At 29.1% G+C, this 27,388-nt stretch overlaps 2 protein-coding genes across 6 annotated transcripts in view; one reads left to right on the forward strand and one right to left on the reverse strand.

The window, feature by feature from the left end:
- The first annotated feature begins 37 nt into the window (after positions 1–37).
- LOC129987829 (protein BANP-like) lies at positions 38–21,486 on the forward strand. 5 transcript variants are annotated; one of them, XM_056095795.1, is made up of 10 exons: positions 38–156; positions 2,035–2,101; positions 2,206–2,315; positions 6,364–6,512; positions 9,699–9,781; positions 12,176–12,251; positions 13,447–13,610; positions 16,452–16,573; positions 18,734–18,907; positions 21,375–21,486. In XM_056095795.1, exons 3-10 carry the CDS (start codon positions 2,244–2,246, stop codon positions 21,450–21,452), a joined length of 918 nt encoding a protein of 305 aa, XP_055951770.1. In that variant the 5' UTR covers positions 38–156; positions 2,035–2,101; positions 2,206–2,243; the 3' UTR covers positions 21,453–21,486. The 5 variants fall into 5 exon arrangements, with proteins under 5 accessions (XP_055951770.1, XP_055951767.1, XP_055951768.1 ...); XM_056095794.1 differs by having other exon boundaries at positions 41–377; XM_056095792.1 differs by lacking the exon at positions 2,035–2,101 and having other exon boundaries at positions 40–377; positions 2,173–2,315.
- A 3,456-nt stretch (positions 21,487–24,942) lies between these two features.
- The window catches only part of LOC129988946 (exocyst complex component 2-like), a 39,434-nt gene continuing 36,988 nt past the window's right edge, over positions 24,943–27,388 (reverse strand). Inside the window, exons 20-22 of the mRNA XM_056097238.1 lie at positions 26,956–27,017; positions 25,221–25,280; positions 24,943–25,138 (exon numbers count right to left, since the gene is read on the reverse strand). Of these exons, the coding sequence (XP_055953213.1) occupies positions 25,051–25,138; positions 25,221–25,280; positions 26,956–27,017 (210 nt within the window). The 3' untranslated portion in view covers positions 24,943–25,050. The remainder of the gene's footprint in view (positions 25,139–25,220; positions 25,281–26,955; positions 27,018–27,388) is intronic.

The raw sequence follows: 27,388 nt of genomic DNA on the forward strand, positions 1-27,388 counted from the left end.
CAACGAATAAAATAGATTCGCCCATCCAATTCACAACCGTGTTGTGCTTTAGATGCTAGTGTGAATGAATAAGCTAGAGAATTTTCTAACAGAATAGTGGGTTGAAGTTGACGGTGTTCCACAACGCTTTCGATTTCATCTCGATTTTTAATTTCAGTAAATGCACAGAATTCTCTCTCTGTTGTGATATTTGCTAAATCCAATAAAAATTAGCTTTTCGAATATTACTGATTTATTTTTAAGTCAGAGATGAAACTAATTATTTTTAAATATTTTAATTAATATTTAACCACCTGTCTGTTTTTACAACTATATTCTTGAAATGACTGATATTCCTGCTGTAGTATATATTAAAACTACACGCTTAGATGGTCCAGGTGAATATCTGTAACTGTTGATAAATTTCTGTTAATTATGAATGTGCAAATTAATATGATTTGCAATTTATACTTAGGGTCTAAATTTAAAAAAAATATTTAATAGAGAATATAACATTTCTTCAGCTATCTCTACAATTGCCCATTTATTTCTTGAATTAATATAAATGAATTGCCTTAAAATTTTCAGAATATTATAACTTTAAAATCAGTTTCACTTGAGTTTTATGAAAACATCATTGGAATACATTTTCATACATTTCAGTTGTTTGTTGTGACTTATGTAAAAAATAATCAGAATTCGTTTTATATGTTGAGGTTTATATCCCAACAGAAATAGAAACATTTTTTTCTTCTTTTTCTTGTATCTTCTTATGCTGTTAATGATATGCCTTTGAAATCACTTTTGACTATCTGAAGGTTATTAATTCTGATGAAACAATACTTCACACATAGTTATATTAATATCCTGTTATTATCAGATATATTATATATTGCTCATATTAAAAATAATGCATTCAGAGTCTGTAAACCCCCCTTCCTTTTTTTCTTGTTTGATAAGCCAGAAAAACACTTGCATCCTTTATATTTTTGAGTGAACACTAAAATACTAATAAACATGAGCAAATAAATTAATTAATTGAGATGCAATCAATCATTAAAACTAAATATTATTTAAAAAATACTATGAAATTCTGTGACATAGGTATTTAATCATATATTTAGTTTTTTATTATTTATTGTTCAACCACAGTAGTGTAAATCTTTATAAACAAGAATACTCTATTAGTACAGGATATTGTACAAAATCTTTACAATATTCTTTGATATAATGAATGCCTGTATTTTTTGTGAAGATTTGTAAATAGCATGGTTATTAGAAAAAAAAGTGGAAAATTTTAATTGCTAAATTTTGAATTGAAATTGGTTAAGTAATGGTAGTAATAATGGTAGTAATGGTAGTAATTTTCTTATTAATCCATTTTTATCAGAATCTTATTTATAGAACGCATTTCGTTCCTGTTGCTATATCAAACACATTCCATTGTTTCTTTATTTCTTTGTCTAAAAAGTTAGTATGAATTCTTAAACTCGTAAACAATTTTTAACTGGGCATATATATCTGTTATCAGGTTTTGAAATTTTCTATTGTTGTTTGATTTTTTTTAAAAAACATTTTTAGTATGTTTTAAAATTTTTTTGACTTGACTAAAATACAAAGTGTTATTGCCAAAAATGATTTTTTTTTCCCAATTTCTTACTGTATATAGTAATTCCATTATGAATATCAGGCTTTGGGTGAGTTTTTAATCACTTTGCATGAATTGCTTGTTGAGACAAATTTGAAAATTATTTTTATATGTGTATGAACAGGTTAAAATCTAACTATTAATTATTATTAATAATATAATGAGTTATGACAATTTAAATTTTTTGTACAATTATTCATATTATTAAGGCGAAATAATTAATTGGTTTTTATTATCTAATTAGTAAATTGTTCAAAATAAATTTTTAAAAGGCAGATATATTTATATATAAGTTACATACATCCATGAATGAATTGCCATTGGTAACAAGAGTAAATGTATATAAGGCAATGTACTTATGTTTAACTTTGAAAGTGTGAAATAAATGTATTGTATTGTCTTCCTAGAATCTTCTAAAACTGGCATTTGGACATTGATATAACCTTTTCTTCCTCCAACTAATAATATCATTATGTAAGATGTAAATTCTAACTTTTTTTAAAACTATTTGTTTCTTTAAAATTTTTTATGGATTTTTTAAATAGTATTTCTTCAGCTGAAAATATTTCTTTTCAAAGCCATCCACAGCAAGCCAGAAAGCAACAGAGATGCTAATATGGAGCCTGCAATGAAAAAAATGAAAATCAGTAGATTAAGGGAAAATGACAAAGACTGTGAATCTTTAAAGGTATATGTTTTCAAATTATTTATCAATTAATATTATAATTGTATACTTATTTCTGACCCATTCATAAATTGGTGGTTCATTCTTTTAGTCAATAATAGTAATAATAATGTGGCACTCCTACTGTAAATCAATCTTTTCTAATTTTTGAAGTTCACAAATCTGTCACCACATTTTTGACTATTATTTTGAGGTCTTAAGTATAGATTGTAGGCAAGAGATCAATTGTCAAAATAAAATTTGTCAGAAATTGTATGCTTATAAATCCTTTCATAACTAAAATTTCATTTTGTTGGCTAGTGGCATGCAATTAATACATAAGTACTGCTAATGTAAAAATAGTGATTTTTCTTTGAAATAAAGTGCTAACTATGTAGCAATATATCAATTTTTACCTTTGATGTACTTGTCCATCTTGTTTGATAGTAGTTTCTAAAGATTAAGTGGATGGAACATGACACACTTTGTTTTGATGTGGCTTCTCTCCCCCCCCCCAAAAAAAAGTAAATAATAAAAAAAGTATAAAATAGTTTTTTTAAAAAGTGCACAATCATTTTCTTGTTCTTTCTCCTTATCAAAAATATGACTGATATTTCAAATTTATGAATGAATAAGTCATTGTAGATTTTATATTTTTGTTTTAGAAACCATGTTATTCTCTATATTATAGGGTTTCTGGATTTTACAGGGTGTTGGGTGTGACATGCAGAATGTAAATTAAACTTTTCGAAGGCTGTTGGCATTACGATCTTGATCTAGGGATCGCAAATGTAAATTTTGATTTGTAAATGATATTTTGATTCTCCCATAAACATTTAATTATATTTGTCAATTATATCCCAGTTATATTTGTCAGTTATTAAATTTATTTAGCGATAATTATTTCATCTAACTTAAGGAAAAATTTTTGCACCCCTTCCAGGGGGCAATGAGTTCAGATTCTCCACAATTAATACAAGAGTTTTCCTCAGCTTTAAGACATTCATTATGAGTTATCTTAGTAATTTAAACTTCTAGTTTTCATAAGGTAGTTTTCTGAAGAAAAAGATTACATTTAAAGCATTAGATTATGTCTATCTGATGTTGAAATCTCAAATTTTTATATTTTTGTTGATAGGGCAACTTGAAGAACTGACAAATGCCTCTTAATTTTAAAAACATAAATTGTACTACTTTTTTTACAGTGAATTCTTTGAAAATTAAATAATCTTTAATTTTGCTAATTTTATTTTTTCATGACTAGCTTTTGATAGGTTTGCTATCTTCTGGGGTGATTATAAAATATTCTAAACTACTCTTTGTAGGAGATTGTATTATTTCTGATTTTCTTCTAGATAATTCATTTAGTGTGAAATTTGCATTGCTTTTAATAGCATATTTATGTCATTTAAAGTGAAATCCAGTATTTTTGCATTTTACGTCCCTCAAGGTATCATTAATAAAATTCTTTACCAAAATCTTCAGATTTCTTATCTTTCAGATTATTATCAGATTATTCAGATTATTATCAGATTATTTTCAGAATCTGCAGATTAATTGGGGTACTGTTTATTAATTCAATGAACTGTCATGTTTTTAACATCCATACTGTTAACTTTCTTGTTATAGAGATTTTCCTATCAATTTTTGTTGCAAATAAAGGCCTTATCACACGGCCAAATACCGTCTACACTTTCGTGGTCAAACGTGCACAGAAAAATGTGTGTAGTGACGTCACGTGGGGATTTGATATATGGTAAACCTAAAACACAGGTGTACTTTATGGCTAATTTATCGCTCTTTATTCACTTTTTCTGTTTGGTGAATAACTATAGTTTACACATTTCGTTAGTGGGATTCCTGTTCATACATTCCATACATTATATCCTGGGATATATTGCTGTTCCATCAATTGTGTTAATTTTTCAGTAATAATGATAGGTTTACGTACAAAAAAAATCTAATAATTGCATAATGTATCTGTATTGGTATTTCATAGATTAAATTGTGAAAATCAAATTGAACACAGAAATATGCTAAAAAAGCAATTTTGTGAGTTAGATGTGCAATTAATTTTTAAAATAAAAACTTCACTATTAATTATTAATTAAAGCATTAAACAATAAATAATCATTCATATTCTGCAGTTCCCTTAAATGTATTATATAATGTGCTGAACAATATTTCAGAGGTAAGAAAATGAATTGATCCTTATTAACTTTCACAATAGCAAAGAATCAAATAATTTTTCAATTGTATGGAAGATGTTAATTACATATTTTAAAAATTCAAAAATTATACCATTATTAAAAAAAATTAAAGGTTTAATCTTGTCAAATACAGTTCACATAAACATTAATTTTTTTTTAAATTCTGAAAATAAATTTTCTTGGTTTTAATGACTATCTACGGGTGTCAATATCTCTTCCTGTTCTGATAATTATTGTACGAATTTCTTCGTGTAACATTTGTCTTTAATAATGAATATTCAGTGGATTCCAAACAGCCGACTTTTGATGAATAAAGTCGATAAAAACCTATTTTTTATCACACGACCATAGAACATTTTGGAAATGTGTTTAAAAATTAGTTTCATATTGGTGACAATTGCGCCATTCTTGGCAACTACGTCAGTACCAAAGCCATGCACGATTGGTTGAATTTCGTTTGCAAACAATCTTTCCGTCGCTATTGTCTACATTTTCAAGCAGGGTGAAAAAAGCTCACGATGACGGAAAACTTGTATGACCGGTTGCCTGCGGGTAAAAACGGAAAATTGTCCACGAAAGTGTAGATGATATTTGCCCATGTGATAAGGCCTTAATGGGTTTTGACTCACAATGGGCTTAATTTTGGAAGTGTCCTTTTTGGAAACTTGGGAGAATTTTCATTGAATATCTTGGAATTTCCATTAATTTTTCTATTGGGAATAAGAGAAAGAAGCAGATAGAATTTAAAGTTTCTCACCATTCATAGTAAAGGCTTGAGTAACAGCTTCAAATTTAGGATATCATCTGATAAGAATTCAATTCAATGTTGGTGAGAGGCAGGGGGAATAGGATTTAGAATATAATTTCAGTGGATGAATTTTATTTACTTGAAAGAAGAATGCAGATCTGATGTTATTTACAGAATTGCAAAGCATGGTTGTCAATCTTGGGCAGAGGGTTCCATTGCTGCTTTAATGAGTTTTATATTCATAATGTCAGTATTGTGAGACGTCCTCCTTAAACAAGAAAAATAGCCAACACACATTCTGGAGATTTTTACATATGTTTAGCCTAGATGCACACCTATGCTTTTAACAGTGCAAACATTTAGCAACAAAATATCAAAGAAGTGAATTGACAGCAGTTAGGTATTTCACACAAATCTCTTACAATCCTGAAAAGGTCATTTTGTGCCTATTTTTGCCTGGAAACTGAACAGAATTGTTCCTGTAATTACATCTTTCCATAGATTTAAAAAATATATGTTGATGTTCTTCATGCTGTAATCAGTTTTCCTGGTTTTGTTTTTAATGGCTTTTTTAGTAATGCAAATAAATTGTGATGATTATGAAGAAAAAATAAATGATTTCATTTTGTTGGCCTCTATCACTTCAGGGCCTAATACTTCTAGCCTTTAAGCTTTGTAATATTACAATTGCATAATATCTCGCAAATCTATTGTGATAAGTGAGGTTAAACTAATTTAGTTTGATTGTATTAAAATGCCATTCTTAAGTGACATGAAGGTTATTTTGAGGCAAACATTGTAATTTTGACTCTCAGTCATATAACAAGGACAGCATTTCATAAGAACATCATATAACAACGACAGCTCTAGAAATTTCCAGTTTGCTGAAAAGGATTCAATGCAGGGCATCATTGATTCATCATTAACAGAAATTATTGATTAGAGTAAAACTGTCTGATTCTGAAAACTGCAATTATGTTTTTAGCAATTTAATAATTTTTTTTTTAGAGCTGTGGTTTTCCTCTGTCTTTTTAGAGTGTTTTTATTTTCTGCTTTTTTTAAAGAATGTAATGATTAATATAATTTTATAAAATGAAAACTATTTCTCTTTCAGAATTTCTTAATAAATTTCAATAAAGAAATTACTGGAAAGTTAGACTCCATTGAAAGACAAGTGGATATCTTATCTGAAAATTATGATGTCCTTGGGAAAAAAGTTGAAGATTTATCTTTAATTGTTTCAAAGCAAGTTGAAACTTTAGTGTAAGTTACTCTTTTGTATTCAAAAAATTAAAAGCAAATTCCAGTTTCAGAAATTTTATTGATTTGAGTGGAAGCAAAATGTAATAAAAAATTCAGATAAATTTTATAAGTAGACTTTTACCAAATGTTATTGAAAACATTCTTAAATTTGCTTTTGTGAACATCCATGGGTTTGCAAATTTTTGTGTCAATATTGTATTCAGTTTCTTTGAATTTCTTAATCATTATAATACTACGTAGTGCTGACATTCAAGTTTGAAGATCCACAAACAGAATGGTATGTATAATTATCCATTTCATAATATTTTGTAAAGCATCAATCCAACATTTTTTAAATTATTATAATTCGGTAATTAAAATTAACTTTATAAAAATGATTTACATATATCTTCTTATCGTTGCTGGTTATTAAAGCACTTTTCCTCTGCAGATTTCTATATGTTAAAATGTTTTTTTTTTATTATTATAGAAATTTGCAATTTGAATTGGTTAAATTGTCTTGAATACTTTCAGAAGTTCGCAGGAAAAAAGTAACATATGTTATTTAAATCAAAAGCAAATTTTCTTTCATTAAAGGGGGAAAATACATTTATATCATCCTAAATATCATCCATTTTCGATTACATTATTTTTGTGTTAGAAAAGTTTCTTGAAAAAATTGGCATGTTTTATTGTTTAATTGTGATCTTAAAAGTTGAATTTCTTTCGGTAATTTTAAATAACTGGATGTTATAATAAAGGTGACAAAAAGAAAGCAGTTTTCTATGTTGGAAAAAGTGGAGTTCAAAAAAGTAAAATCTTACAATGGCAGTAAAGCTGACTATGCTAAATTAATTGAAATTCTGTTTTAAACTTTGCAAAACAATTTTAAAGCAAGCAGATGTTAAGAATAAAATTTGAAAAAAAAAAAAAAAAAAAAAAGAAAGAAAGAAAGTTTTGAATATTTGACCTTGAAACAAGAAAATTTCTTGTTTCAAGGTTTTTATAAGGTTCATGCACCGAATTCTCCAATAAAAAGTTTAAATAGTCCAATAACAGTCAGTTTTGAAAGGGGAAGCAATAGAAATTTTTTCTAAAGTGATAATTCAGGAAATTTCAGCTTCAGATAGTTGAATAGCTGTTTTAAGAAGAGGCAGAATTTATCCTAGAAGTTTAAGACAAATCTGCTCCTGTTAATTCCGAGACTGTCCAAGAATGGTTAGAAAAGACTTTACAGCATTTGATGTAATGGTATTTGATTAAAGGTGTTTTCAATGCTGACAAAACAGGATTGTTTTACAATCTTCTTGATAGTATTTTTGCAGTAAAAGGCGAGAGCTGACACAATGGAATACTATCAAGACTGTGATTGATTGTTTTGTTGTCCACCAGTTTAGATAATTCAACACCATTAGTTGTAAAGAAATATCTGTAAAAAAATCTTTCCTACTGAATGTAGCTAAAAAAAAAATGAATGGCAAGATTTTTGACTCTATCTTTGGTCAGATAAATACATTCACAAAAATGTAATATACTTTTGCTTATTGATCAATGCACAGCTCATGTTATAGATTTAAAGTTACAAAATATATGAGCTAAATTTTTCTTTGCCAATTGCCTGGGCAAAGCTGAAACTTGTGATTTGGAAATTATGTGATCATTTAAAATGCATTATCAAAATCAGTTGCTAAAAAATACTTTTTTAATTATAGAATTTGGAGATAAGAAAAAGTCGATAAATGTATTAGCAGCTCTTCATATGATTTTCTCAGCATAAGATGAAATTGGGATTAAATGTACTTCAAGTTCTTTTCTAAAAGGGAAAGCCGTGATGGCTTGGTGGTAAGGGCTCAGCTTTAGGACCAGAAGATTCTAGTTTCAAAACCCAAATCCACTTTGAATGCATTAAAGCTAAACGTCCTCTTGCTGGTGTGGTGTAGAAGTTTGTAGATGGAGTGTCTGCTCAGGTGTCGTCCTCATCATTTGACTGAAGTTCAAAATTATTAGGCCTGTACTATAATATGCCTAGTGCTGCTTTAAAATGGGATATTAATATAAGTAAATCAAAATTTTATAAGAGATGATTTCCTGGAGGTTAGATATGCTGAATTTGAGAAAGAAAATTCCAATGAAAGGGAAGAGTTCTTTTCTATTTCAGATGACTTTGAGGATTAAATAGCTTGTGATATAAATTTTCTTACATCAAAGATTCCAACTCTGATTACACAGAATCAGATAGTAATGAAGGGCATAGAATTCCCTCTGTGAAAAAAGTTATTCAATCTTTGAAATCAGTGTCAGAATCCTTCAAAATAGTGAAGGCCAAGTGAAAAGCTTGCAAAAACTTATATTATTGAGAAAGTGATTTGCAATGTTGTGATGAAAACAAGATGGAAAGTAAAATAACTGATTCCTTTAAAAAACAAATGTGTGAAGGAAGGGGGGGGGGGGAAACCCCTAAGTTTTTATTCTTTGGTCAGTGTTTTATTTTTGTCAAACTTCAATTAAGTGTTTCCCTGCAGTTAATTTCCTTTTGATTTTTTGAAATCGAGGTTGTTATCAAAGTTATAAGTTACAAAAAAAAAAAAAAATTATATGAATAAAGTGGAATAATTTGTTTATATAACATATTTGTATTAATGTATTAAAAGTAGGATTTTATATTTTAATCACTTATTTTTTTAATTATTTGAAATATTGTAACATTTTGAAATCATTTTTCTTCTAAACTATACTAAATAGTGCAACTTGTATTGAGTTATTATTTAATTTGTATTTATCAATTAATTGATAGTAAATTTTGAGTGTGAGAGAAATGAGTTGTCACTGAGAACAAACAAATCTATAAAATTTTAAAACTCCACTAATTCACAAAATGACTGATAAAGGAATTACAAAATTCCATTTTTTCAAACTTGATACAAATTAAGTTAAATAAAATTCAGTAAACAATCTTATTTTTGTTCAAAGAGATATATTTTTGCTTATATTTGTTACTGTCAAGTGCCAAAAAAACATGTATATATTCAATCTAGTAATTCATATAATTTGATCATTTTTTTATATAAAAACTCCCCCCCCCCCCCGTATATTTTAAAATGTGAATTATCTTTTTCAGTAGAGCAGCAGGCTAGAATTTTTGGGGAGGGTATGAATAAGAATATATTTATGTACTGAGCATTTTCTGATAATTTTTTTCATTGATAGCATGAATGGAGATCATATGTTAAATGAAAATGGTGCTGTCCCTGTTTCATCAAAAGTTACCTTTATCACCCTAAATAGAGAAGGTATTCTGCTTTTTCAACTTTTTCCTGTCTTAAGCTCAATAGTTTGCATGAGCTGTTTCTATTAAACTAGAACAAAAAATTATTTTACTGCTTCACATTCTACTATATTAGAACAGTTAAGATTTTCCTGAATTATTAATTTGGCCTTAATTATTAAAAATCAATGCCTTAACTGATTTCAGATAACTGAATCACCAAATAATTATTAATTAAAGGCAGTAATTGTTAAATTGCCAGTAATTGAAGCCGTTAATTAGATTTTAATTTCTAAAATATCTGATAGATTTAAATTAAAAACAACAAAAAAAAATTTTTAAGTTGATTATTTGAAAATCATATAATTTAAATTTTTTATTACATTCAGTATGATTTTTCTCAAAATTTAATTACATAAAAATTTTCTGTCTTTAAGCAATGAATTGCTGTATGAAATCAGCCAAAGTGTTCTCCTATATTCTCAGCATGGTATATTCTGTGTTCAGTTTTGTCATCAGGATGGCTATTATATTTGCTGTTTGATTTTCTCTAACTTTTTCCTGATATTTATTATTATATTTCCCAATTTTTATTAAAAAAAATTTTCTTGCTTTTCTCAGATGCATCTAAAATTCAAAATGATCTTCATTTTCCTGCCTCTTTATTCATTGCTTAATACATATTTAAAATGTAAAAAAATTATTTTACTTTTTAAAACTAAAATTAATATTGAATAAACAAAATGTAATTAATGCTCAGAAAGCAAAAACAAAAGACATTTTCATTTGTTTAGGCTTCAGATAATTTTCATTTTTGTAAACATTTCCCTATTTATTGCAAGTATACTAATCAGTATGTGTAACACTAGAAAATATGTACTTTTCGGGGCAGTCTTTTAATCTCAAATATATCACAGAAGTTATTATTGCATATTTACATATACAAGATGTAGTGCAAAATCACATGAATATTGATTGAGTGCTTAAGAATTTAATAGTCTGTTTCCTTCTACTGGGATTCTCCTTATCTATGATGTTTACCAACACCTACCTAATTTAAAATTGAGTAATTGTTTCAATAACAGAAAAAAATTTAGAAACACAAAGTGGTTGAAAATTTTTTTTAGCAATATTTGCATGCACTTTTAAATTGAAAGGAGTACTGTATGAAAATAAAAGACATTATTCAGTAACTTCAAAATTGCATTTCCTTTTAGCCTATTAACCACAGTAAAAAAAAATCACCTGTGCATTGATTTATTCCATAAACTTCTTAAGAAACAATATCATTATATCTTTCTGCATTCTATATTGTTCGTGTCCAAACTATAATAAATGTTTACCATTACATGCGTTTATTCACCTCACATTTATTCACTTTGAATGCGTTTCATGCATTAAACATGCATTCATTCACCTCGAATTCAAAAAACATCTGAATTCCTTGCTCATTGTTGCAATCCTTATTTTAAAATTATTTTAAGCAAGGGATTGCTGTGAAAAATTGTTTCTTTGTCAGAAATATTGAATTTTTAAATTTATTATTCTGGATTTCTAAAAAGTTTGAATTTATTTTCTACATATATTTCATATAGCTTCCATGATAAGAGCATGCATTTGTTCATTTAGCATGACATATCATTCTGACAAAATCTGTCTTTCTATCTATATACTACAATCTGAAATGAAATATAACCATATTTTTTCTAAACTTAGATCTCAGAGTAAATCTCAAGAGTCTCATAGAAAAAAATAGACAATCTTTTAATGGAAAGTAAAAGCAACAGAAAGCCTTTTTTTACAACTATATAACTTTTTAACAATGAAAGGAAGGATCAGTATCTGAGTAAAAAAAGTGCTAAATAATACTTAATTTTATTTTAAAGTAAATGTAAACATTGATTCTTATGAGTTATTTTTTTAATCTACATTAGAGAACTGCGCTTGCTTGCCCATCAGATTTGCCTTGGCTCCTTGTATGACAAACCTTTACTGACATCTCTGTTTGTGAGATATTCCATTTCATGTGATCAATGTGTTTTCATTCATTAGCTCCATATGCCTATAAAGGCACACATAGAGAATGTTTTGCATGGAATCATTATTTGGATGTTATTTGTGTGATTGAGAGTAGTTTCATTGAGTAATTTTTATACACACGAACACCCACATATACACAAACTTAAGCTTATTTATAATAAAAATAAGCTTAAGTTCAGATTTTTTTCTTCTAATTGTTTGTGAGAAAGTAACTGTCATTTTTAATTAGGGCAAAAGGTTTAAATTACTCTTTACATTTTACGCAGTACAGATGTATAAAATATTTTGAAGAAATAAAATAAAAAATAAAGGAACACCACAGAAGATTCAAGAAAGAATTTCTTTTTGTGTATAAAATATCCTTTATTTATTTTTGCAGAAGACTATCCTAATGGAACATGGTTGGGAGATCCAGATAATCCTGAACGTAGAGTACGTTGTCATATTACCCCAACGTAAGTTGCATATTTTTTGGAATTTAGTTTTATATTATATTTTTCCTATACAGAATGACCCAAAAGACCATTTACAAACTTCAGAGGTAGATTAGAAATACAAAAAGCATTATTTTTTCAGCAAAACATGAAGTAAGAAATACACAGAGCGGTCTCTATTTAGAGTTCATTGTTAAATATATATGTATATATATAAAAGATACTTGAATGAAATCTTAATGCAGCTTTAATAGAATACAAATTTACAAAGGCATAAAAACCTAATAGCATGGTTTACAATTATGATGAGTAGGACTCGGTTCAAAGTACTTAAAGTTAGTGCTCGCAGGTCTTATTTAGTGATACAGGCTTCACATCTTGATTTTCATGCATCTGTGTTTCTTGGTTAGTATAAATTAAGTCAAGTAATTGAATTTTATGCTTTTTTCTGAACTCTTTGGTTCTCTGATAATTTATTTATAAAATTTTTAAGTCTAAAATTCTACTCTTAATTTTGATTTTTAATATCAGTTTTTTATATTGATATGTACCCGTGGTGTTGAAATTGACTTTTGATGTTAATTTTATATATTGTCATTAACTTTTAATATATAAGCATTTACCTTTCATATTGGTATTTATTGAAACATTATTTTTGATACTGGTAATATGTTCCTTTTATGAATATTTTTTAACTGAAAATTTGTTGATATGGTATTCTGAGTAAAACCCAAATTGTTATTTCTCAAAATCTCAAAGTGGGAAGAATACTTTTTTGAGTGAGCCAGCGGAGAATATACTGAACTCGTGTAGTGAACTTAGATGAAGAAGAACAGATATATATTCCCGTCCATCTTTTGATGAACACATATTTGAATTACCTATAAAGAAGTGTGCAGTCTCACGAAGAAAATGTACAAAAATTTTTCATTTGGACTTTTGCATTAATTCAATCAGGCCTCTTGCTTTACCTCAATTTAAAAAGTACTTTGTGTGTCTTAAAGGCAATTTTGTATTCTTTTCTTTGTGTACTACAGTTTCATACATGTGTGTATGTATTTAATGATAATACAATAATGTTATGTTTTATCATTTAATCTTATACAATTAATGCCTATCTTATCAAGATTAAAAAATAAGTAATCGTTAAAGTTAAAAAAAATGTTTTCAAGACAGTATTAAAGTGTATTTTTTAAAAGCTATTTTTATTGTCCAGGGAACTTTTTCATATTCATACAACTTGTCCCACAGCCGAGAAAATGGCTCTCACTTTGTTGGACTATTTATTTGATCGGGAGACTCAAGCTTGCTCAAATATCTCTGGCATGGGCAAACACAAGAAGAAGCAACTTGATCCTCTTTATGTTTATGGACTGAAATGTAAGGGAGCAATCAAATTAAAGCTATTTTCAGTAATTTTTATTATCTATTAATTCATTTTAGTGATAAATATTTATTTTTATTGAGTACTTTGAGTGGTATGTTGTGTGTGTTTATGTGCTATAAGGGAATGCGTCTTTTTGAAAACATTTAATATAAAAACTTCATTTTGTAAAGATGAAATTTTTCATTTCAATTCTTGATGTGTTGATTTAAGATTTGTAGAACTTAATTCAATTTAATTTTGCATGAAAGATGTCTAACATTTGGTAGTGAATACAAGAAAAAATGAATTCCTTATTTTTAATAACAGTGAATTATAAATTAAAGACTAAAATGTTTGATAATAAATAAAATGTCAAAATATTATTTTTTTAAATATACTGATGAGTGTATTTTTTTCATTTCATTAATCATTCATTAATTTTAAATTTTTAATACCTCACTGTAAAAAGCAAATTCATGAGATGATTCTTAAAACAATAATTTAATGTGATTATTCATAGGCTTTCAAGTTATGGAGGGTAATGATTTTATGTCTAGTTATTGCTCAATTAATATTATTAAGAAATAATTTAATCTAATTATTCATATTACTAAGTATAGTTTCAGTTATTAGAAATCCAATTGTTAAAGTTTACTAACTAATAAATCTATGCAAGCAATTGATATTTTGTATAAAATATTAATGTAGAGGAAAAAAAATCTTTTAGATGTTTTATAGATTTTATTCATTACCTAAATTTGTGTAAAAGAATGTGCTGGCCAGTATAAATTGTCACTTTGTTTCTCTTCCCTGCTATAATTCTTCTAGTATATCTTTTCCTGCTTCCATTCATTGCTATATCATTAAAACTTTAAATACATTTGATTTTATTGCATGGAAAGAAAATGTTCATCTTTTTTTGTCATCTCCCCACACATAATGGAAAAGAGGTCATAGCTAAATAACATTTTCATTACAACTCATGTGCAAAAGGACACTGTTCTCTTCCTCACTTTTAAAAAATGAGTGGTTGGATTCAGCATAGAAATTGCTGATGGATGCCTGAGATGAACTCTTAGCCTTTTGTGAGTTACATGGAGAAATATCAAGCCGCCTGAGGATTTTGTAAACAGATCAAAGATCTTCATGACCATATTTGTTCCAGAAGGTAGATTGTCCTTGACCAGTGCTGTTCCTTTCGGGTTTTGCTTTTGATGGCCTCAGCAATACCTTACGATTGAGATTAACTGTCTCTCCTTGTTCAGACTTGCTAATGAGTATAGGTGCTTTGTCGATGAAACAGAAAATTGAATATCCCTTTTCTAAGTTTCATGGATGAGTGATTTGAAAAAGGAGGGGGGGGGGGGCTGAAGAGCTGGGTTGTCACACTATTGTATTTTATAGCATCATGGAATCTGATAGATTCATTTTTTTTTACTGTCTTGCATTTTCTTATAAAGGTAACCTGCCAAATTTTGCAATAATTTTTTTTTCAAAGCACTGAAAGTGTTACATGAAGGATGCTACGGAACTTTCTATAGACAAGCATGGACGAAATGCACATTCAGTCAACCAAACACAGTGGGATCTCTGAAATAAAACTGCTGTTTATATATACATCACAACAAACCATTTAATTACTCAATTAATAAAGATATAGCTATCATTAAAAAGATGCAAAATTATTTTAAAACAGGTAAACCGAAATTTACATATGTGATGTCTTCAGAGGGCCCCTTAGAACATCACTAGTAGGCTTCCAACAAATTTAATTTGTCCCTAATCATTTTTTGATCACAGATAGTCTAGTGGTATTCTTGAACAGCACTATCCCATTTGAGCTCTCACCTCTGCACTTGTTTTTGATGGCCAATTTAGGGCACAGCAATGTGTTACTGCATGATTTAACGTTAATCGTTTTGACCTATTAATGAATGAAAGTTTTTCTTAATCAGTATGTGTGTGTGGGGGGGGGGGACTTTGAGCATCACTCATGACAAATGATTATCTTAAATAATTTTTTTTCTAAAGGCAGGAAAAGATTTTGCCGTTCCATGCTCTATTAGCATATGCATTAAATAATTAAGACTGAAAATAACATTGTTGCTGCAAGAGATTGCCTTATAGTATTATTTTATAGTATATAATTTATATGTTAGTACTGATCAATTCTTTTTGTGCAGAATGTTCATTCCAATCATTGCCCAATTGCTAATTTCTAAACCATTAGATAGTTTATTTCCTGTTGGAAAAATGTTAAGAATCATGCTTTATGTTATGTTTTTAATTTTGACAGAAATATATTTATTCTCTGAATTTTTCTATGCTAACTCGATTCTTATAGCCACATTTTTTAAAATATTCTTGGCAGAGTTGCATAATAGCTCTTGTTCTTATAGCCACATTGTTGGCAGTTTTAAACAAACAAACAAAAAAAAAAAAATGGCTCCACTCTTCTGCAACCAGAATTCTCAAAGTTCTGAGTTTCATTATTTAAAATCTATTAATAGTTACTCTATACATTGACTTGCAGGTTTTACTAAGCTAATGAAATTCGCATCTTTACAACACGGTCAATTTTAGTCATTTTTAAACAAAAAAATATATGTGTGTCTAGAACATTTTACTGAATGTAGCTAACAAAATCGGAGAGATGTATTTAAATTTTTCAAGCATGTATTGACTCAAAAAATATAAAATATTACTCTTTATATCATTTCCCCCAAATGGAAATGTGTGCCTATGATCTAATGATTCAGAGATTTTGACCCTCTTATAACCCTGATCTAAACTTTTCAATACAGCTATTGCAATTGATATGTATATATACACATTTAATTTATTTGATTTTGCAGGCCATTTGAATTTTAACTTCGGCATAACAGAACAAGATTGGAATAAAATTAAACAGAATTTGGATTCAAAATGCCGCACAGCTTTCAGAAGAAAAATCAAAGGCTTGCCTCTGACACCAAAGGTTGTTTTCACTAGAAATTACTTCTAAGTTTTTTTAGTTATTTATTTCAAATTTCATACCAGTGTTTTATTCTACAATTTTAAATAGTACACAAGCTGGTATCGAGTGCTATAATCTAAAATTTCATTTTTTATTTTGTAAGAAACCTTATTAAGATCCATTCTATTTGTTGACAAACAATCAGCGTAGCTTTCTCCTATATATTGACCTTTATGTTGATTCCTATTCGAATGATTTTTTGATTTTTAAATTGTGGACTGCAGGAGATGCCAAAGCATCATCGGACAAGGTCGGTAGCTCTGTTTTCTTTCGTTAGTTTTTGTCCACTTATCACACAGGGGAATCAAACTATTGCATTGTGAGCAGAGCAGCATCTTTTCCAGATCCCTAGCTTGCAGAGCATTTCTGTTTTTTAAAATCATTTACAGATACATGGTTCTAAATGTTTTAATAAAAAATAATATGAGGAAAAGGATTATTCTAATTGCTCATTGATACAGTGACCAATTAGCGACCGGGAGTCTAAGAGAGCGCCATGAAAACAAAACTTTCGTGCATTTATTTCACTTTTTAAAGAAAAATAAGTCCAATGTATGATTTTTTTTTTTTTTTTTAATTCTCTGAGCGCTGCTTACATTCGCCATTTAGTAGAGAGAAACTTGTTATCTTGTGTGAAATGATGGTTCATTCGATAATTTGCTGAGCTTCCGTGGCTGTGTCGGAAGTGACAGATTACCGATTCAAATTCGGCTGTTTAAAAATTTATTTTGTGCTGATTTTCTTTCTTATGCTTGTCTTTTTTTTAAATTGGGCACCTTATTATTATTAATTATAAATGTAATTATTGTTATCAACTGTAACTGTCTAAGTCATCTTTCTAAGTCATTCAACTCCAACTTTATTTACATGACAGTTTGGAAGCACCAGTTTGATTCCCTGGTATTGATCCAAATTGGATCAGTATGATGGAAAAGCTACACACAAGACGAATACAAGCACATTGCCAGAGATCGGCCTATCACTGAATCCAACTAGAGATTCGAGAGGATGCACACCTCAAAGGAATTGCGCCCAAAATATGCATTGATACCAGCTCATCTTCAATCAGTGTTGCGCTAGTATCGATCTTGGTGCACCAACTTCCAAGAACCAACCCCCCTTTTTTTCCCCTTCGGAGACGACCAACAAGACGCTAACAAGTGGCTGAAATAATTTTAATGAATTGCCACCTGCAACCATTAGATGATATGCCTGGTTAATATTATTTTCCATCTCAATGAAGCAGCTCGATAGCGGTTCGACAACAATGAGAATATTTTTACAGATTGGACTACGTTCAAGAATTCCCTGAACAGTCGACATACAAGCCGAGACACTGTTGCTCGCGCGTACACAACAAATTGAAGAGACGTTAGAATCTTGCATCCAAGGCGTACTCTCTCTGTCTGTGCTGGAAAGCTAATCTTTCCATGTCAAAAGACGAGAAAGTGACCTAGTATCTCATGAGAAACATAGTGGAGACCATGTATTAGATTCTGCTATTCCTGGATGTTAGAACAGCCACTGATGTAGAACAAAGATTCCTTAAGATAAAAAGTCTTAATACGAAGACGCATCACTCGAACAATGTTTCTGAGGCTATCTAATGTTTCAATGGCATCGGTTGAAACAGACACGCTGGTAACATAAGATCCTTAATACATGAAACTGTGAAGGAGGCACTTGAGAAGATCTTACCGGAAATGAATGCAACACGAATGATGAACACGATTCGCCACCACCTGATATTGTATCTATGGTCAGATATGTTGCTCTGGACCACTCATTGCTCTGAGGCGATGTAATACCACTTCTGAACGCTCAGTCCTAGTTAGATCGTCACCCAGACAATAAGCCAGAAATTCTAATGTGTAAACATCGATAGACGTCGAATCCACACCAGGCTTTGATGATAACTGCACGCAGTTCCCTTTATTGTTCGGCAATCAAAGTGGATATCTAAAATGGGCTGATCCGTCAAAATTGTGAGGTTGACTTTCTTTTTCTTCATTATGTATGTGAGAAAATAAAAACATTATTAGGTTGTTGCGAAAAATCTAATTCGGTAGGACTTTCATTTTTTAACTATTTTACAGGACTTTTTTTACTTTTTCGATTTAGGGCACTCATCACGGAGAAAAGGAGGCCAGACGAGATGATCTGCATTTTTCAGATTCTATTTCACAGAATTCTATTGAAAACGGTGATCAGCTCTCGAACGAAAGCATCACATTCCAAATAATCAAATCAGAAAATGAAGCACACCTTCTCGAGAGAGCCATTAAAGAAGCCAAGGTAGATATTATCTTCTGCTTAGGTCAATGGGAATTTGTAGCAAAATTTAATTTTTCTAGCTCTTTGTATAAGCACGCATAAAGATAAAAAAAAAAAAAAAAAAAAAAAAAGATTTTGTCCAAATTTCTATAAAAGCGTATAATTTTGGCGTAAAAAGCAGGCATTTTTCACATATCTGTTTCATTGCCTTTTTTTTTTTTTTTTTTTTTTTTTAAAGCTGTGTTTAGTGACCAAAAAAGGTTTTAACTCCAAAAAAGATTTTCTTTAGGTTCTGGGTGGTCTAAATTATGGAAATTCGTCAAATCTCATGGAGATCAAGTGATTTCAGTCATTACATATTTTATATATGAAGATAAAGGATCCAAATCTTACTATACGAATTATTTATAATGAGGGAATATGTTGCTAAGCGACTATAGTTTTGGGAAAGTAAGAGAAATAGCCTTATAAAAGGTTAATCAGGGTTGCCACGCCACTTGGAGAACAGGAAAAATACAAGGAATTTAAAAATCGTCTAAAAAAACGGGAAAATGCAGGGAAACTTGAAAATTTTCATAAAATCAGGGTAAATACAGGGAATTTTAAGTTTCTTAGGGTTTTTTTTCTCTCCTTTGCAAGAATAAAACATTGCAATGTTTTATTGCAACATTGCAAGAATAAAATATCTTAGTCATAGTTTCTAAAAACGAAACAATACCATTCGCGATTGTGTAATGCAGAAGCTGTTTTCTCTCCCCCCCCGCCTTTTTTTTTTTTTTCTATATGGATCTTTCTAGTTACGATTTGCAAAACTGTCGTTCTATAATGCAGAGAAATGTATTATAGATTCCCGAATTATAACTAATGAGCACGCGCGAGACTTCTGTAAGTAACTGCGAAGCAGCGCGGTAGTGTTTAGTCAACCATGTTTGAGTTTATTAAATGGTTTATTATTTGAGAAACTGTGAGCTTATTGAAAGTATATTAAAGAATTTTTTTTAAAACAATGAGCTGCTCGAATTCCGTATTTAATATGAATTGGACTGATAAAAAAAAAAAAAAATCAATTCTGATTTTTCTGAATGGGTTCCACTGAATCAATTAGTTGTGTATTGCTCGCTTTGTAAAAAGATAATAAGCCTAAGTAATATGGGAAAACAAGCAATTACTAATGATAAAATAGGAAAACATATAAGACTGTGTGCCAGTTCAAAAGAATCATCACAGATGCTGGACTTGGTATCTAAAAAGAGTGACATGTCAAATCCGAAAAAGTCAGATTTAATGACTGAAAATAATTCGATTTCGAAATGTTTAGTTCAAGAATACCATTTAAACCTGAATTTTTATGGTCATTAAAATTTTTTGCATAACATTCCTCCTTTAATATGTTCAATGTTATATCGGAGATGTTTTCACATATGTTTACTGAAAGTAAAATAGCTAAAAAGTGTGCATTAGGCAGGAGAAAAATACCTTACCTTGTTTGTTATGGATTAGTTTAATGAAACTTATGGCTGAAAAATCTGCAGAAATTGATGCTCAAATACATAAATAAAAATTGAATTTAAAAAAATGGTATAAATGAATAAAACAACAACAACAACAACAACAAAAAACATTACAAAGTAAGATTACTATAAGTAATTATTAAATGATTTGTATCCGATAACAAAAATGTTTTGTGTTTCATTTCAGCTGAGTCTTTAATTTTGTGTGACTTACAATTAAAAAGCATGAGAGGTAATAACCACCCACTCCTTTAATATATAAATTTTGACTTATTAAATATTTGTTAGGTATTTTTTTAAATGTAAATATAAGCGCTATTTCGAATAACGTTAAATTGTTGTTCCCTTTTTTGCTTTTTCCATTCCATTATAATTATTGCACGAGTACTATTCGTGCATTTCTTAGTATCTTGAATATACATACAGAGAAAACACAGGGATTTTTTTTTTCTATATTTGAGTGGCAACACTGGCTAATATTTTATTGAATAATTAAGATAACTGTTGATTATTCATCTTGATTTAATATAAGGAAATTCAAGCTTGTAGCACTTTTGCTAATTTCTAAAGAGTTAAAAAATGAATTTCAATTAATTGATTATTTTTAATTATTGATTGCTTTTTAAAATTAAGTAACATTAACTATTATTTGTAAGATATCTGTAGTAATATTTAAAGTTAAATGGTAGGTGATCTACCCTTGTTATGCTGAAAAATTTATTAAGTCTTAGTTGCTTATCAAAATATATCAAAATTTTATAAATTATTCACTTCTCTTAATAAGATTAATGCATCTCTCTTATTATAATAATTCACTATTAATTTTATTGCTTTTATAGAAATTTTCATATTATATTATGGAATGCCGTGGAAAATTCAATACATGCCATTCAAAACACATTTCATTTTGTAATTAATGCTCAATAACAGGAAGAGATTATTGAATAAAATAATTTTATTAATTGTTTCATTTTTAGGGCGATTTTCAGATACTGCATGCAACAGCTGAAGAAGTAGCGAAGATTCAGCAGACTCATTCACTTCAATTGACATGAAAATTATCATTAATAAAGGTTTTTTTATTTTGCATTTGTTTATGGATGTACATCATAAAAACACTAAGCAGTTTCAGCTATTTATGTATACGATTTTAGGTGTTTTGAAAGTAAACATGTATGATTTAATAATTGATAAGAAATAATATCATGTGAACAATGTGGTAAAAGTAAGGTGACCATTTTTTTTTTAACCTGAAACCAGGACAACATGAATTTTGACCAGCCACAACCAAATTTTATAAATTTTTATCGAAAATTCACCCAACGGCCAACCTGTATACCTAAGTAAATAAAAAACTTTTACATATCAAAAAATGTTGCGTTTATTTAAACATAAGAAATGTGAAAACTAAAATATGATTTTACAATATAAAAATAAAACATAATAAACATAACATAACATGATAAGCCATACCTAATATAATAACATAATAAAACATAAGGAGTTATTTAATTTAGTTTTTTTATATATATATATATATTTCTCTGAGGAGTGAATTGTTTTTAACAAATTTTTGTTTTCCTGTATATTTTCATAGAATTCCATACAGGTTGCATTTAAATTATTTTTGACAATCAACAAGGATTTCAAAGTTTCCACTTTCAATTGGGGTTTTCTCGCTAGTCCAGATGTTGTTTAATAAAGAAAAAAACCGTTCAGTCGGTGCATTAGTTCCTGGCATACAGAGGCAATACTCTACCAATTTGCCAATATTATTAGACACATCATTTTCTTTAAAGGCTTTAAAAATTTCAATCCACCTGTCTGATACCGAAACACAATTTTGTTTCCAATGCTCAAATTTCTCATCTGTGGTGTAGCGCTGAATAAAACAGATTTCATCAAAGAGCTCATCTTCAATTAAATTTATTTCCGGATAATGTTGAATTAAATAGTCACTGCATACTTGAACCATTTAATGCGTAGGTTTCATGTTTAATGTAATCCAATTAAACTTCTCGATTCCCTCAAAATGGCCTTCCCTTTCTTCCAGATACTGAAAACATGTGCTGTAAAATTCCACCACTTTTTCTTTGAAAATATTCGATTTAACTAAGCCGTCTTCTTCTAGCCTTTTTAAATTTTGTCGAACTTGCAGGGGCAGAAACACACTTGCTATCCTGTCAGCAATTTTGGTTTTAAGGTCCTTATAAATGATATTTGTTTCCAACATAGAAATAGCCTGTCCTTCTATCTTTAAAACCGTGTTATGAAACATTGACGACACATTATGGAGAAAGAAAAGCCAAGATTCGGTTTCAGGATTCTTAAAATAATTTTTAATAATTGTCGGAGTTTTTTCATTAGACGCAAAACACGATTTTAATGCAGGAAATATTTCGAACACGCGCTCAATAGCTGGTCGTAACGCTAACCACCGCGTAGCACTGTAACCCAAAAGTTTTTAATATTCTATGTCTACAAAATTACAAAATTCTTTTAATTCACTGACGCGCACAGTATAAATGTAAAAGTAAGAGTAAATCTTGGTAATTAAAGTTTGTATATCAATTGGAAGGCAGTCCGCCGCGGTTTGTATAGAATTGTTTAAAAAATGCGCTGAGCAACCAATTCCCACAAGCTCCCGTCCGTCCAAAGTAGCTTTTAGCTTGGTAAAAATATTATTTTTCCCGGCTCTTCGCATGCCCCCAAAGTTAGTGTTGGTGTTGTCGGCACAAAACCCTAATATCTTGCTTTCTAAATTATGTTTTTTTAAGACCTCTACAATATATTCGGTAACTATGTCAGACGTTTCTCCTGGCAAATCCTTTACTTCAATAATTTTTACCTGTATTCCATTCTTGTATGAAAAATATCTGACAAGTAAAGGAATAAGTTTAATTTCTTTGATTTGAGGCGTATGAATACACTGATATAAAACTTAAATTTCTCAAATCTTCATCAAATATTTGATTTGCATAAGGGACAAGTACATCGGTGATTATAGCTTCGCATTTGGTCCTAGAGCATGTGAATTTAGCATCGAAATATGCCTTAATAAGTTTACAGGTACAACCTTCTAACTCTCCGACCCGCCCTAAGGCACACGGATTTAAACCATAAAACTGAATGACCGGACCGCCGCAACAGCAATTGGCGGGAACTGTGGTTGAGTCCTAAGGGCCGTCACCGGCCACGGTACAACCCTCCCCGAAGGAAGTACGTCCCGTCATCGATGGGGGGAGCCAGATCCCCCACCTATTAGTGTACCCTCCAGGGTGGCGAGATCCAACCACCATGCCGGAAGCATCTCATAGGTACAGTCCATTGATCGAAAAGATTGATTATGCATAACTGTATGATATGCCCACAAACCTTCAGCTGCAGCTATTTTCTTCTTGGCAGTTTCAAATTCTTTTTTCTTAAAATATGATGTCATACTCGAACTTGCAATTGCTGCTGACACTGCTCGTTTGTGTTTAACTGTTTTTATGTGGTTTTCAATGTCGCTTTTTCCACTATTTGCAATAGAAAACGTACTTCTACATTTTTCATAATATACTTCACTAGGATCAATATTATTACTTTCTTTAATAAATGTATATTTTAATTTTAAATCATCATTAAATACGCACTTTCGCCGTTTTGCCGCCATGATAATAATAAGGTAGGTACATCACAGTAGTTAGTACATCAGACCACCACTGGCTTGTATGACGTCGTGGCGGTTCTGCTCATGCGACACCTGACGATATCACATGGAATTATCAGGGTTGCCAGTTCTAATTTTATTATTTTTTATTTTATTACTTTTTTTGTTTTAATGTTTTCTAATCTAAAACCAGTACTTTTCGTGCACTGGTTTTGTTTCATGACTAACCAGGACTTATGCCCTGAAAACCAGTACGAATGGTCACCTTAGGTAAAAGTGCCTACGTGTAATCCTCTATGCCCAGCAAAAGAGCATGTAAAAACTTGCTAGGTGATGATATCCCAGTAATTTCGTTTTTGATACTTGCAGTATTTATTAATTTTTTGACTGAATATTGGAGGCTATTTTCAAATATTTCCTGATATCTGAATAACATCTAAAGATTACTTTAAAAAAAAAAAAAAAAAAACTAATAAATAAAAGACTAGAATTTAAAAAAAAAATACTGAAAAACAAGATAACTCATTTTAACATATTTTATGACTTTGAATGTTAATCTATGAAGTTTCTCAGTGTATACTAGTAAAAAGAGAAAACATCCTAAAAGATTCTTTAGTCTGGATACTTCCTGGATGATTTCCTTCCTTCCTAATTTAATGCAATAACGTGTAGATGTCAACTGTTACTCGAGAAAGACTTCTAATAACTACAAAATTCAGATAACACTCTAATAAAATATCAGTTATAATTTTAAAGCAAAACCTTATTTAACTAGAATTTTTAAATAACACAGTTAATCTTCCTAGATGCTAAGGTACATCTGCATGAAATTTCGTTCAAATCTCTTATACAATTCTAATCCTTAAGGTTCGAATAAACAAACAGACATTCAATTTCATCAGCTTGGAATTAACCAAGCTCCAATATATTTATTATGATAAATTATTTAAATTAAAAAATAAAACAAGGAGAATTTTAAAACAAAATTTTTAGTAGAGCCTCTATACAGTAACAAAACCATCTTCTTTGAAGCATAAAAGTTGTAACCATATTTGATTTTTGAAAGTCTTTAAAAGTTCATTAACTAATCTGAAAAAAAAGAAGACACTATTAAAATCGAACCTACTTCAAATAATGGTGACAAAGTAACAAAAGAATATAAATTACGTACTCTGCATCTTTAGGATTTGGAAAAGGTTTTAACTTCGCTCTGCAAGCCATGAAGTATTTGCTTTAAAAAATAAATTGAGAGTGAGAGTAATGCAATATAAAATTGTTAAGTAATCACTAATACAAAATTAATCAAACTTTACTAATTAATAGAAATAGTGGCATATTTTAGATTACAGCAATACACTGAAGAAAATGTATTTTAAATATTTGAAAAAGGCTACAGATTTTTAATCAATATACCAAAGTCATTTAGCCAAATGCCAAAGTTATATATATATATATATAACTAGGTACAGTGCCGACAAACTGGTTTGTTAAGAATATGGCCTACTTTTAATTTCAATTAAATCTTTTCTGTATGAATTGATGCTTGTGAACATCAAGAAAAAAAAAATTTAAGTATCAATTGGGACAGTTATAAAAGCGTTATATTTGTTCTGTTTATTGTGTATATTAACCATCCTCATAGAGTCCCATGAAATCATAGTTCTATTAAAAATGTAACTTTTATATTTATATAGTATCATAGTACTATTATATAATTTTTAAATTCTTCACTAGACCATCAGTATTAATGATTGCTAAAAATTTCAATTAAATAATTTATGTAACTTAGTTTTAATGGCTTTTTCAGAGAAATATGTTTTTTTTAACTTCAAACTTTGATGGATTCAGCAAACTGTGCATGCAACTTTCATCTGGGCAAATGTACTTCTTTTATGACAAAGCATTCAATTAACAGGAAAGTGCTGTAACTTTCACAAAAATGGGCACATTTTAATTTTGAAGTCAAACTCAAAGTGTAAGTGCAACAAAATATCTTATAGTGAAATGTATTCAACATGTGGAAAATAAGTCAAATCTTCATATCATAATAATCAACAATGGGGGGAAAAACAATATGAAATATTAAGATAATATTCGAATATTCTATTCAAAAATAATATTCTAAATAGAATTTCATTTCAACAATGAAATATATTGTTGCAAAATATGTTTAAAATATTTTTCAAAAGTTAATAACAAATAGAAAGAAAAAAAAAATGATTTTTTGGAAGACTTATGGTCATGCAAAATTAATTTTTCATCACATAAATAAATTTCAGTTTTGATATATATTGCTGGAAAAATAGTTTTGGTATTGTGGCAGTCTTTTACAGTTAAACGACAGTTGACCTTTATGATCATTTACAATCTGTTATATTCTATAGAAACATTTTCTAAAATTTTAAGAATTACCATCCAATTAGAAATATTTATGTTATATATTCATTTTTAAAAAGTTAAATTAAAATTATCCATGGAATAGTTTAGGCTATTAATTTAAATTGTCATAAAAATTGATGCATTGAAAAAATAAAACTGATGCATTATGCAAGATAACTTTTGAGATGTCAAATCATTTTAATGCCAAAACAGAGAAAATTATGATTTCGATAATAATCTCAATAACTGACCATGCCAATACATGTAAAATGCCATACTGCAGTTAGCAATGAAAACTGGGGTCTTCCCTCTAATTCTCTTAAATTGGAAATCAATAGTTGGGATAATATTATATAAATTTTGATTACATTTAGTAAAACAGAATTTTAATCATTAAGTTTTAAATGTCTAATGTCATTTTATACAGCATAACACATATTCTTAATTGTTTTTGCAGAACAACAAGATTTCTATATTAACTATAATGCTGATGTAATGCACCAATAAATTAAAGAGTAAAAATGTACCTAGTCTGATTGGTTTTGTAAGCAGACATGGCATCTTCCAATGCTCTGATGTTCAAAGTAGCCTGGAAATATTACGAAATATTAATGAATAAGAGATATTAACAAAAGTTTAAATAATTTTTACATCAAAGTTCAGAAAAATAAATCCAAAGAACACATCAATAATAAAGTTTTTGTAATAAGTTCATTAATTTTATTTCCTTTTGTTTGTTTTGTTTCATAACATGAAAAAAATTGACACAATCCATATAAATTAATTAGCTATTTAAAATTATAATGTCCTCATTTCAGTTAATCTTTTATTGAATAGAATTTGGTAACTCTAAACTTTTTAATTTTAATTCAATGATAAGTTAAGTTTTCCTTTGAATTTTTGAGATTCCTATTAATATAATATTTTATCTTCTTCAATTCAAAATATCAAATTTAAAGT

This window comes from Argiope bruennichi, chromosome 10, assembly GCF_947563725.1.
Source record: "Argiope bruennichi chromosome 10, qqArgBrue1.1, whole genome shotgun sequence".
NCBI classification, from domain to species: Eukaryota; Metazoa; Arthropoda; class Arachnida; order Araneae; family Araneidae; genus Argiope; species Argiope bruennichi.

Coding starts and splice junctions, on each gene's coding strand:
- LOC129987829 (XM_056095792.1), top strand. CDS start 323: ATGACTGATATTCCTGCTGTAGTATATATTAAAACTACACGCTTAGAT. Junction 12,252..13,446: donor CGTTGTCATATTACCCCAAC/GTAAGTTGCATA, acceptor TTTATTGTCCAG/GGAACTTTTTCATATTCATA. Junction 16,574..18,733: donor GCTTGCCTCTGACACCAAAG/GTTGTTTTCACT, acceptor TTTTCGATTTAG/GGCACTCATCACGGAGAAAA.